The following is a 13,183-nucleotide window of genomic DNA, read 5'->3' as shown; positions in this document are numbered from 1 at the left end:
ACTGTAGCACAAAAAGGCTATAATTGAAGGCTGCGAGAGGTTATAGATTGAACATAGTAAAAAGCAGTAATTCCACTTAGTAAAAGTAGATATCATCCAGAAGGAGAAAAGTTAAGCTTCTATGAGGTGAAATTCTGACTCCATTCTGCTGCCAGTTTTGTCAGTGACTTTAACAGTAAGCAAAATTTCACTCAGTGTCAAGATAGGTGCTGCAAAGCATGCAATAAAGAGAAAGCTAAAATAACTTTTAAAATAACCTGGAGTTTCTAAAATACATTTTTCTGAGCATGGAATACTGTCAGAGCACAGACTTCTAAGTGTGGACTCAGTGTTTTCTTGACACTGAGCAATGCAGACAGCCCTTCTGAGGACCAAGGAGATAAAACTGTACCGGGGAGGCGGGGGTACATCTAGGATGCACAGTAAGAGTTACCTTCCTGTAACTGCTGATTGTTCATCATCCTGTGGCCAGTGGTGGAACTGGGCTGCTGAAGCACAGAGGGCTGTCATTTGTAAGGGATTTTAGAAAGCTCTGGCACTGCCGAGTATCAGTGCCAGTGCTGACACCCTTCCACCTGAGCCACTCTTTTGAAAGACAGGTAGAGATTACTGGCAGAAAGAGCATAGTAGCAGCTGGCAGATACACTAAGTTGACTGGAGGGAGGAGGATTATACTATAATGCTGAGTCTCATCATCTCTCTCTTTTTCTTACCAGTAAATCTCAACCAAAGAATGCAATTTATGTGAATCCGCGAGCAAGGCTCCATAGGGACTCCTGTGAGCTTTCCATATACCCTTTGCTTTGGGTGTGCTGGAGAAGGGTGGCCTCTTCCACTGCATTAAAAACCTTGTTGGGTTGCCAGCAGAAATGGTGGCTCTGGTTTGGCCATGTCCTTTTTGTTTTGTCCCTCACTACCCCTCTCAAAGCCTCGGTGTCCGCGTCAGGAAACAATGCTGCTAAGAACATTAATCCACCTTTAATAAGAGCCTTTGTATTTATGGAGGAGTACCCAACATTATTAAAACAAAGGCAAGAGGATCATAAGGAAACGTGTTTTTTCCCTTGCTGACCCACTTTCTAACCTCACTTTGAAAGCTTCAGTTGATTTTAATTATGCTTAATCTAAAGCTAAGCTCACAAATCTAGCAAACTTAAGGGCTTGCTTTTAAGTGAATTTCCTCGCCTGTCAGAGCTCCTCAAGCTTTCTGTGCTACAGTGGAGTTTCTTTGCAGCCCAGATACAAAGTTGAGCGAGCTTCCTGCCCGTGTAGGAACACCCAGCACCGCTACAGTATGACCCGAGTTCAAACACTACCTTGCTGGAGCAGAGGCTGTGTAGAGCATTCTTCACAGAACAATTGCTGTCCTTTTCTCATCAGCCGTAGCCAGAGGCAGTAATAAGGGTGAAGGATATCTATCATGAAAAGTCCAGTGTCAATGTGTTCCCCCAATTTATTTACTGACCTTCAATGCAACAGCCATACTCCTGACCCTCATGAGATGAAGCCTAAGGGGAAATGGCACTGAGCACCAATTCCATATCCTGTTGTTCTGTGGTCTAAATTAAGTGCTAATTAATTACCACTGGCATCTTTGGCATTGCCTGTCAAATTGGATTTAGGATATCCTTCTGCTGTTTAAACAAATAGCCTTTACATCTAAAGCTAAAACCCCCAAGTGTGAGCATTTTCTCTCTACTTTCACGTTTTCATTTGGAAGTTCAGCGAGTACATCCGTGGGGTTTCGCAGGTAGAATTCAAATAAAAGAAACAGGAATTGATATTGTCAATTTTGATTAATAGTCCCTCATTAATAAACATCCTGTTATTCAGTTTCCACCTGCAGTTGCTGATGCTGCCTGGAATCAATTAACTCATGTAATTTGATTTATTTTACAAAGACATTTTTGGATGTGCTGTGCTGATGATAAAGGTTCTATATTTACAGTTCTTGATTCGAGGGAGATTGTTGCTAACAGCTTCTTATTTTTAATGTTACAAAGAAACATAGCTGCAGGCAGTCTTGGAAGGGAAAATATTTAAGCAATTTTAAAAACTTCAAGCTTTATTCATGTAAAACTATCTGTTGCCCTCTGAGCCACACAGGCTACAAAATTGTACAGAGCCAGGAGCTCTGACAGGTTGGCCTTTGGAATTAGTTCATTGTTGTGCACGAAAGAAATAATCAGAAATGGAATTTTAAAATGAAAAAAAAAAAAAGAGAGAAAAAAAGAAAAATAAATAAACAGAAAATAAAAAATATAAAATAAAATAAAATAATAATATAACCATAATAAATAATATAATAATATAGTAATATAAAATAAAATAAAAAATAAACAAAAAATGAATAAAAAATAATGTGAAATAAATCAAAATAAATAAACATTTTAAAATAAATTAAATAAAATGAACCAAAGTAAATAAAATAACAAGAAATAAAGTAAACCAAAATAAAATGAAATAAAGGAAACCAAAATAAAATGAAATAAACAAAAAAAATTTAAAATAAATCAATATTAAATGAAACAAAATAAAATTAAATTAAACAAAATAAAATAAAATCATCACAGTAGAGGTTACACCACCATCCAAAAATACAGTTGAGGCTTCTATATGTTGTATCTGTGCCTGAAGATACATAATTCTATGTGGTCTCACACTGCCTTTATCTCTACTATCCAAACACCCCTAAGAAGTGCATCAGCATCTGCCTAGCATCTGTCACGGGTGGTTTTGTTCTCTCCCCTCCCCAGGGAGAGGCTCCTGCTTGCAGTGGTGGCTTGGCATTTGCAGAGGGGTTCACTGTTGTTTGAGATCTATAGTCTGCTAGAGGGCTGTTAGAGAAGGCAAAAATGAATGCCTTGTGTGTGGACGTGCAGCCAGAGGAATCAGAGATGTTCCTTAACAAAGTTCGTGGCCTTCAGCTGACTCCTACCAAGTGGCTATTCCCTAATAGGCAACTTTGGTCTCAATAACAGCCTGCACTGTGATAACATGGACTAGACCTCCTCCCTCAGGTCTTATGTCATTAGTTAAGAACCAGCTTGCACTCACACAAAAAATTAAGAACCAAACGAAACTGGAAGGGCAAAGTGCAGGTTGCTAGTAAATGGAAGAGCTCAGCAGGTCACTCAGTTGGGTCACTTTTCCAAAAGGGAGGTCTGGAGCTGTGGTAGTAACAGTGAAGATTTTGTGGAAATATTTTGGATCCATTTTTATGACAAAATATGGTCTGGGGGAGTGGGAGCTGAGCATCTGCCCACACTGGGCTGCTCAGTTGAGCCACCACAGCCTAGAGATGAGCTCCTGTCCTTGCTGTTTGTGTCATGCCAGAAGAGCAGTGTGCACCCTCTGCCTTTGGAGGCTCTCTAACAGAGGAGAGAGACCAAAAAGAAACCATTCTATGGCTGAGACGCAGGTTCCACATTACCCTGCTCTCTTCACGCAGCCACAGCTAAGGGCAGAGGCAGAACAGCTCCCCTTGTGCAGAATGAGCAAGATTGTGTGGACTACCCTGGGTGATCCTGCTTGGGCAGGGGGGTTGGACCTGATGATCTCTGGAGTTCCCTCCCAACCTCTAATGTACTGTGATACTGACACTTCGCCACAGCACATTCCTGAGCAAAGCCCCTGTGGTGGTTTGAGTCCTATAGATGTCTAGATGTGCTGTTACATCTTGACCTCAGTCACCCAGAAAATTGAGATTTTTCCCTACAAGACAAGCAGTCTGTGAGGTGTGCAGAAAGGCAAGGGCACACGCTCTTGGATGTCACACAGGTAGCAAAGTTCACCCAAGAGTGAGCAGGTTTTATTTTTAACTGTTCTCTTACGAAGCCAGTCTAAGCCAGAGTAAATGCCTTTCTTCAGCTTTTCAGAGTCTCCACAGGCAACTGTGAACTGACGTTCAGAGTTAGTTATTATTTTCATTTAGGGCTAGACTCCAAGACAGTTCATCCAGGGAAGGGCTCGTGCTGTGAGATATGTGAGGGATCCCTTGAGGAAGTCTATTCTCCACTGGGTCCTTGTCAGCTGTCCAAGTACTATATATAGCCATCCAACAGTCAGATTTAAAGGGTAGTCTGCAGAAGAAGACAGCATCGAGTGCTCGTTCTTGTGTCCCACAGCAATTGAAGAGAAGGGATTTTTCCCAAAGAGTTGTAATGTGAACCCACAGCTGCAGAGCACAGGAAGCTTATGGAGTTTCTGTAGGCCAGGAGCCACGGAGGCTATTTTCAGCAAAAGCAAGCTCTTAAGTATGTCTGAACTATTTCTGACCCCTCTTGTAACATATCATACACCATGACCTGGTTTCTCTATTACCAGTCTTGCATAGCTATTGTTTCAAAATCAACCTATGGAACACAAAAAAAAGGAACTTAAAATAACTTCAAATTTTACATAGGCCAAAGAAAGTAGCTTAAAACTGTATTATCATAGAATGATGGAATTGTTGGGGTTGGAAAGGACCTCAAGGATCATCCAGTTCCAACCCCACTGCCAAGGATAGGGACACCTCACACTAGATCAGGTTGCCCAGAACCACATTCAGCCTGGCCTTAAAAACCTGCACAGATGAGGCTTCCACCACCTCCCTGGGCAACCTGTGCCAGGGTCTCACCACCCTCATGATGAAGGACTTCTTCCTAACATCCCACCTGAATCAACCCATTTCTAGTTTTTAGTCTATTTATTAGTCCACTACGATGCCTGAATTGTGTGCATTTGTTGCAGAAGAAATCACATGGCACATTTTGCAAAGGACAGACCTCGCAGTGTTTTGGAGCTCCTCCTGAAGCATAAACCTCAGTTGCAAGTGCCCAAAGCTCTCTGCTCCTGACATGACATACAGATCTCACAAACAACAAGCTGAGTATTCAACTGCTAGATATTTGCATTTGCCTAGCTTCTTCAGCTGGTGAATATCACTGGAATGCCACTGAGCAAATCATCCATAAAGCCAGTGCAGAAATCATAAAGTCATTCATAAAGTCACAGGGACCTTCCATAAGGGTGTCTAGCGGTAGGCCAAGGGGGAATGGTTTGAACATGAGGGAGAAGAAGGTTAGACTGGATTTTGAGAAGATCTTCAGTATGAGGGTGGTAGGGCTCTGAAATTGGTTGCCCACAGTGATTGTGGATGTCTCCTCCCTGAGGCTGGTCAAGGCCAGGTTGGATGAGGCTTTGAGCAGCTGAGTCTTGTTGAGAAGCATCCCTGCCTATGGCAGGGAGGTTGTAAGACATGATATCTGAGGTCCCTTCCAACCTAAGCCATTCCAGGATTCTACGACTCACACAACATTAGGAATCCTAATTTATTATGAAATTTTAAATTCCTCTATGTTGAACTGAACAGTTTACACAGGTAGAGTTTGTGGCACCAGAGGCTCACCACTGGTTATTCCTATATATCTCTTAAGATAGGGTCAAGTGATGTACAGCTCCTGCACCCTTTGTCCATGGTGTGTGCATTTTGCTGCTTGTCCTATGCTGGTACACCCAGCTGGGTACAGATATCTCTTGCGGGCTTTGATCTGTTTTGGAAGAACACCTATTGTGGATTGTGTTTTAAGAGCACCCTCAAAGCTGTAGTTCAGTTGTATTTTTAGTAGCAAACCCCACCAAAGTTCTTCCTGAAGAACATCTACTGTAGCTGAGCTGAAATAATTTTACAACAGCAAATCACATTGCAGTAGTATGCTGTCTCTCAGGAAAGTATGTTAGAGGCCTTAAGTGGAAAGGAACTACACTGAGAAGAAATCTGGGAGTTTATCTACGCATCATTTTGTGCTTGTGCTTCCTTCCTAACACTGCAAAAGCCATCTGCAAAAGCCCTGCCAAAATGTGCTTACACACACACACGCACATTATCACTTCCTAGGACGGTACGTTTTATTATCAGGTTATTTTCCAGTCCATTTGGCACAGTTAAGGTAAGTATATTAACTTTACTTCCAAATAAAGAAAACAAAGTTGTACCGAATGTCTCAGCCATTGTCAGTGAGTTAAGGACTGACAGGAGGTCCAAGTAATCAACCCTATCTACTGTGCCGAGCTTTCCCCTGGGAGAGCTCTTCTGATCATACAATGTATCTGACTGGCATGGATGTAGAATTGCTTTCAATAAAGATTTTATTTCAAGGTTGGATGGTTCCTTCCCAAATGTCTTGTCACTAAAGCAAAAGTATGTAATACCTGTTATTTTTTAAACTCTGAAGCAGCATTTGGGAAGGAGAGGAGCACAAAATGTTGAGCTAGAAAGCGTTCATCATGAGAGTTGAATTTTAACATGCCCAAACTGATTGGGAGCCCTGCAACAGCGCAAGGCAGAAAACTGCTACAGAAAAAGCGGCCCATAGCAGCACAGAGAAAAGATCCTTTGACAGCTGAGGTGAGCTGAAGGCAGCTGGGACATTCCCAGGACCCAGTCTTTAAGATGAAACATTTGCATATGCCTGAGTATATACAGGAAACAGATATTTGCTAATCTGAAGATAATTATTGGTAAAGTGAATCAATGGGATGTGCAGACTTGGATCCATTAAGGCATTTAATAGTAACATGCACATCAAGTCAGTCCCACTGTCTGTTGGGATGAGCAGCTCTGGCTGTGGACAGTGGTCACTAGCACAGTTCAGCAAAGGTACAAAACCCACCCAAATGGGCTGCCATGAAATAATCCAGTGAGAGGGGAGTCAGCTCCTGGTTCTGTATGATTAGTTGCTATACCAAGAGGAGAACTGTCAAAAATGGATCATTTTTTTCCCCTCCTTTCAAGAGTGTTTTCTTTATTTCCATGCATTTTTAATCTTTCTTGACCTCTGTCTAGATCTTGGTTTCTGTATCTCATGGCAGTGACTTCCCTAATTAAAATATTGTGCATAAAGCTGATGGAAAGCATTCTGGTAAGATTAAAAACCTACTTTTATTCCTCAGCCCTCTGTTGAATTCAAAGGTCGACGTTCCACATAAATATGAAGAAAAAGTTCTTTACTTTGCAGATAGTAGAGCACTGGACCTGGCTGCCTGGAGATGTTGTGGAGTCTCCATCTCCAGAGGCAATCAAAACCCACCTGACCATGTTCCTGGACAATTTACTCTAGGTGATCCTGCTTTAGTAGGGGGATTGCACTACATGATCAGATGTCCTTTCTCACCCCTACCATCCTGCGTGAATCTGTGTGTGATTTCCTATGCCAGCATCTAATATTTTACCAGGTGACCCATTCTTACTCCTCTGGTCCCCTCATTTTGTAACGGGCTGCCCTTTGGTCATCATCATAGAATCACAGAACCCACTGGGCTGGAAAGATCCTCTAGAGGTCATCTAGTCCAACCTCATTGCAGTAAGCAGGGAGATCCCCAACTAGATGAGGTTGCTTAGAGCCCCATCAAGCTTGTCCTTGAATGCCTCCAGGGATGGGGCCTCCATCTATATTACCATAAGTATCTGTATTACCAGCTCATTGAAGAGCAGCAAGATTGTCTTACTGAAAAGTTATCCTTAGATATAATTTAAACCAGTAAAAGAGCCTGGAGAAGAGAAGGATCAGGGGTGACCTCATTGCCCTCTACAAATACCTGAAAGGTGGTTGTGGACAGGAGGGGGTTGGTCTCTTCTCCCAGGCAACCAGCACCAGAACAAGGAGACACAGTCTCAAGCTGTGCCAGGGGAGGTTTAGACTCGAGGTGAGGAAAAAGTTCTTCACTGAGCGAGTCATTTGTCATTGGAATGGGCTGCCCAGGGAGGTGGTGGAGTCACCGTCCCTGGAGGTGTTCAAGGGGAGATTGGACGTGGCACTTGGTGCCATGGTCTAGTTGTGAGGTCTGTTGGGACAGGTTGGACTTGATGATCCTTGGGGTCTCTTCCAACCTTGGTTATACTGTGATTCTGTGATACTGTGATACAAGGCATGGGTAAAGTCACAGTCAGTCAGGCCCTTAGTCAGTTCTACTAAGGGCCGAATTGGCCCTGATATTAAGCAAACTTAGATCTTTGTAAGCTAGAAAAGGTTCAGAAAGCAACACTGAGCAGTTCTCAACTCTCACACTCTCCAGCTTACAGTAAAGCAGTGCCCTTTCCAACAGGGACTTTCCTCCCTAAGCACACTGGCTTCTCTCTCTCTAATTTTTTATGCGCAGTAGGAACATTAAAATGTTGAGGAATCAGTCACTGCTGAAACACTATCCCCTCCTCAGCAGTTACTATGGAGTAAAAATGGATGAGGAATGTTTCCTAACACCTAGTCTGTTTGAAGTAATAATCCAGTGTGCTTTCCAAATGTCAAAATTAATTATGATTTTATTTAGAGAGTTTGAAAAGTGTAGGTTTAATGGAACTAGAGAGCCAAACTCACCATACAATGACCCTCTCAGCTGTAGAGTTGCCCTGCTCTCAGTCACACACTTTCTGGCTTATGGTTGCCTTGGCAACAGCCAAAGCATAAATTCCAAGTAGTTTTGCTTATATATATCTGCCATGGACACTAAAGCTCTCCTACAAGACACTTCTGCTGGTTTAATACATCATTAATTTCATTACTATTAATAATGAAAACTCTGTTTGCTGCATATCTCCCGACTCGTGATCTTAAAGGACTGAAGCCACTGCTGAAGCTCAGATATTAGGGGAAAGGTGGTGGAAATCCTTGCACAGTATAACACCCAACAATTCTTTTTGATATGGTTCCAACATCTGTGGCACTGGATTATAGATTGTTTCTAAAATAATCTGAAATTGATGGACCATTGCTCCTTTCATTTGGGCTTGACAAAAAGTGGCTCTGGCATTTCCTTTCACTCTTTATGTTGTAAATGGTGCATCACTCTTTCTACTCTTTTCCTTGCCAAAAATAAAGAATTCTTGCCCATTTTTAAAGGAGTTTCCCCTTTAACAACTCAATTTCAACTTGGCAGCTACAGTAATAGCTTTAAATGTGCATATTTGGTTTTTTGGATTGCTTGGACTTGTTCTTTTGTGGACAGATAGAAAAAAAAATATATTAGATATAGAATTTCATTGGTCAATATTTGTAATTTAAAAAGGCACAAGGTCCTAAACTTGTAATTATTTTATTCAGGCTGGGCTGAGTTCTTTCTCTCCTTCCTGTATTTTACCACAGATTATTTAACTGCTCCAAATTTTCCTGTTTGCCAAATTTCCTTGGTTTGTAATGTTGTGTTATTATGGTCATCAAAACAAGCACAACTGCAGAAGTGTAGAGAAAATATCACGAATCATCAAGAGATTTTACCAACAGCAAAATTACTACTCTAGTGTTAAGTTTAAAGGTCCTAAATAGAATCATAGAATTGTTGAGATTGGAAGAGACCTTTGAAATCAAGTCCAAACACTCTTCTGGAGCTCACAATCCCTGCTAAGCCACTACCACTAAGCCACATCCCTCAGTGCCACATCCACATGGCTTTTGAATCCCTTCAGGGATGGTGACTCCACCACCTCCCTGGGCAGCCTGTTCCAGTGCCCGAGAACCTCTTCTGTGAAGAATTTTTCCCTAATATCCAATCTGAACCTCCCTTGAGGCCATTTCCTCTTGGCCTATCACTTGCTGCATGCGAGACCAACCCCCACCTTGCTCTAGCCTCCTTTGTGGTAGTTTAGAGAGAGGTCTGTCCTCAGCCTCCTCTTCTGAAGATGGCAAACAAGGACAGAGAGTCTGGTTATCCACCTTACATTTCCTGTGTCCACATCAGAAATGTGAAATCTCAACATCTTGCTCCAAATTTCACAGATAAATAAGACAGCTCCTTCCTTTCCTTTCAGTAAACTGAGCTCTGCCACCATTATTCTTCACCTTGACCCTGCTGTCCACTGCCATCTCATCCCTGTAAGGTGTTTCTTCTCCAGCTTTATTAATGCTGTGCATTATCAGCACGACCTCATTACAGAACCATGGTTAAAGCTAAATTGATGATCTCTAAAGTTATTCAAGACACAGTGGATTAATATGTTTCTTTACCACTGATCAGCTAGCATCTCTACTCATGTTGAGGTCACCTGCAAATACTTCAGAGTGTTTCCAACTCCTAGCATGTAACAAACTCAATAGAAATCAAGTCTCAAGGGAGGCCCCTAGCTTGATATATGTGCTTCTGCATCAGTGGCATTAAGCAAAACAACCTCCTCACCTTTATAAGAAACATTTTTAACTGCGATGAAGATGCGTGACGTCCATCAAAAGCCCACACAGTCATTTGGCAATGAAGCTGCTAACTTCAGAGACTTTCTGAACTCCTAAGAGAAGAGCTGACATCTTAATATTACCACAGAGGAAAGATAATTATTTTTAATTTATAATAAAGATGATATATTTTAAGAAACTAATAGTTAAGCCAATCTGATTAGTGCCATATGGAGAGTGTTTTGTGGAATGGACACCACGGTTACAAGCATGAGGCAGAGCTAAGCATTGATTCCTATTTATATATGGGGGAGGGGGAAAAAACCAACCCACGAGTGTTGATGTTCAAGGAACGTGAAAAGCGACCAGATTGGCAGAAATCCACAAGATGATGCTCTTTGCTGTGTGTCCCACCCACCAGCATGAAAGAAACATTTTTATGAGCAGCCAAAGCCATTATTGTCTCATGAAGTTTCTTTCCCTTGTAAATTCAGCATCAGGGAGTAGATGATCTCTAAGGTCCCTTCTAACCTAAGCCATCCTATGATGGGTTTTAAATTGCTGTCTGCATTTTAAAAAGCTAAATGAGAAGCAATGAGATGGGGGCTGGGAAGAGGAGGGGGAAAGCAGAACCTGCCTTCAACAGGCTACTTGGAATATTGAAGTTAAAATTACCAGGTTAAGGCAGCACCCATAAATGCAACCATTTTACATGTCATAGTTTAGTTCCCATTCCTTGGTAGAACTGTGCAATTTGTTTATAAAATATGTGTGTTCATTTACTAGCCTGTGAGGTTAAGGGAAATATATTTCCCCTTAGTTCGAACTCACCACTGCAGAGATTTATGTGACACTGCCTACCTAAACTCCATCCATTAAACCTACATTGTACTTAGGCCAGACTTCTCCATCCTTAATGTCATTTCCACAAGAATATTAAGTCTTAACACAGACATAAGATCAACTTTTAATAATAAAAGTCCTCCTCTTGTAATTTTTGTGGGTAATAAAGGTATCAAAGGTTATAATCCTTACCATTATTTTCTAAGTCCTCTCATTTTAAGGTATGTGGTCTCAGTGTCGTTCAAGAAACTTTGTGGCACAACAAAGCATACAGAAGTCTTTAGTCGCATGAATTTTGCAATCCATTTCAGACCATTCTGACTTTATGGGATTTAAATGAGCAGAAGGAATGTGTTTCATATGAGCTCTATATATTAAAGGGCTTTCCTTGTTTGTTTGTTTTCCCAGCTCTCTCAGTGCTGGAGATCATGTTTAAGAGAAGCAGGGAAACTTCTCCCTGGAGCCACCACAAGTGTTGACGCCAAAAGTGTGCTTCATTCTCTTAGCATAAAGAGCAATCCCCTATTATTGCTGTCTAAATGAATGAGCTCAGAAATTATTGCCTAATAATAACATACACTAACTAATGCTCACTCACCAGAAAGCAGCAAATTGTGCCCTGACATCACAGAAGGTTAGAGACTGGAAGGGACCTACAGAAATCAGACTTCCACCCCATGCATGTATCTTGCTGTCAGGATGGCTAAAGTTATTTCCTCCCTCCACCTTTTTGGGTTCTTTAGTTTGTTTGGGTTGGTTTGGGGTTTGTTTTGTTTTTTGATAACTTAATCAAACATCCCACCCTGAATACTGTGTACAGTTCTGGGCCCCTCAATTTAAGGACATTGAGTTGCTCAAATGTGTCCAGAGAAGAGCAATAATGCTGGGGAGGGGCCTGGACCACAAGCCCTATGAAGAGCAGGTGAGGGAGCTGGGATTGTTTAGCCTGGAGAAGAGGAGGCTCAGGGGAGACCTCATTGATGTCTACAACTACCTGGAGGGATATTGCAGCCAGGTGGGGGTTGGTCTCTTCTCCCAAGCAACAAGTGACAGAACAAGAGGACTCAGTCTCAAGCTGTGCCAGGGCAAGTTTGATCTTAGAGAGAAGTTCTTCAGAGAAAGAGATAATGGCCACTGGAATGTGCTGCCCAGGGAGGTGGTGGGGTCGTGTTCCTGGAGGTGCCTAAGAAAAGCCTGGATGAGGCACTTAGTGCCATGGTCTAGTTGATAGTTAGGGTTGGGTGATTGGTTGGACTTGATGATCTTGGAGGTCTCTTCCAATCTGGCTGATTATGTGAGAAGTGGTAAGAAATTGCTTCTATGTACTTCAAATGCAACAGCGACTCCTTTGACATCCCTCTTTTTTCTTTTCCCTTTTCTTTAACCAATTCTTTCCTTTTGTCAACAGGATAGCAGCCAAGGAATCCGTGAATCTTATGTCAACACAAAGCTTAGGAATTGTGTTTGGACCAACACTCCTTAGACCCGAAAAGGAGACAGGGAACATGGCAGTCCACATGCTGTACCAAAATCAGATAGTTGAACTTATGCTGAGTGAGTACAGCAAGATCTTCGGCTCTGAGGAAGACTGACAGACAGGGCCTGGTACCGAAAGCGTTCACATCTGTCTTGATGTCTAATATTTTTACATTTCTGTAAACATATTTCTGAAATATTTCCTTTTCTTTCAAGTGACAGATTGCCTCATTTGGTGAAAACTTAATGATGGTTTTGTGTTTTAATTTTCAAACATTGCAAGAGGGGGGAAAAAAAAAAAAAAAGAAGGGGGGGGGGGGGGGGGAAAGAAAGAAAAACCTAACAAAATATTGTCAACATTTGCCTATATGCATTCTGCATTAACCCTTCGAGAGTTTCATTATGCTAGCACTCCAAGTGTCACTTCCTTTGCAAGCTCAGCGTACAACATATGGCCAAAGACCATAGAAAATGCTGTTTACCAACATATGCAATGGCACAGAAAGATAAATAATAATTGAGGAGGTTGGTGGGAAATGGATTAAAATATGTGCGTTAAGAGCAATGAATTGAAACGGCGATAGCGGCTCGTTTGGAGCTAATGCGAGCATCAATCCCCTTTCTCTTTGATATATATTGAAAGATAAAAGCATGAGGAATAAAAATCAATTTGCTTAGTCCCAGAATTCAAAAAACAGAGATTAATTATAGTATCATAGAAT

The 13,183-nt window shown here is 41.7% G+C and overlaps 1 protein-coding gene across 1 annotated transcript in view; it reads left to right on the top strand.

Annotated features, from left to right (window-relative positions):
• ARHGAP15 (Rho GTPase activating protein 15) overlaps positions 1 to 12,744 on the top strand; it is a 369,524-nt gene extending 356,780 nt beyond the window's left edge. Inside the window, exon 13 of the mRNA XM_009907693.2 lies at positions 12,394 to 12,744. Coding sequence (XP_009905995.1) covers positions 12,394 to 12,577 — 184 coding nt within the window. The 3' untranslated portion in view covers positions 12,578 to 12,744. The remainder of the gene's footprint in view (positions 1 to 12,393) is intronic.
• The last annotated feature ends 439 nt before the right edge of the window (positions 12,745 to 13,183 follow it).

This window comes from Dryobates pubescens, chromosome 2 (assembly GCF_014839835.1).
Source record: "Dryobates pubescens isolate bDryPub1 chromosome 2, bDryPub1.pri, whole genome shotgun sequence".
In the NCBI taxonomy this organism is placed as follows: Eukaryota; Metazoa; Chordata; class Aves; order Piciformes; family Picidae; genus Dryobates; species Dryobates pubescens.
Note: the sequence above shows the minus strand (reverse complement) of the source record. Positions and strands in the feature narration are given on the sequence as shown.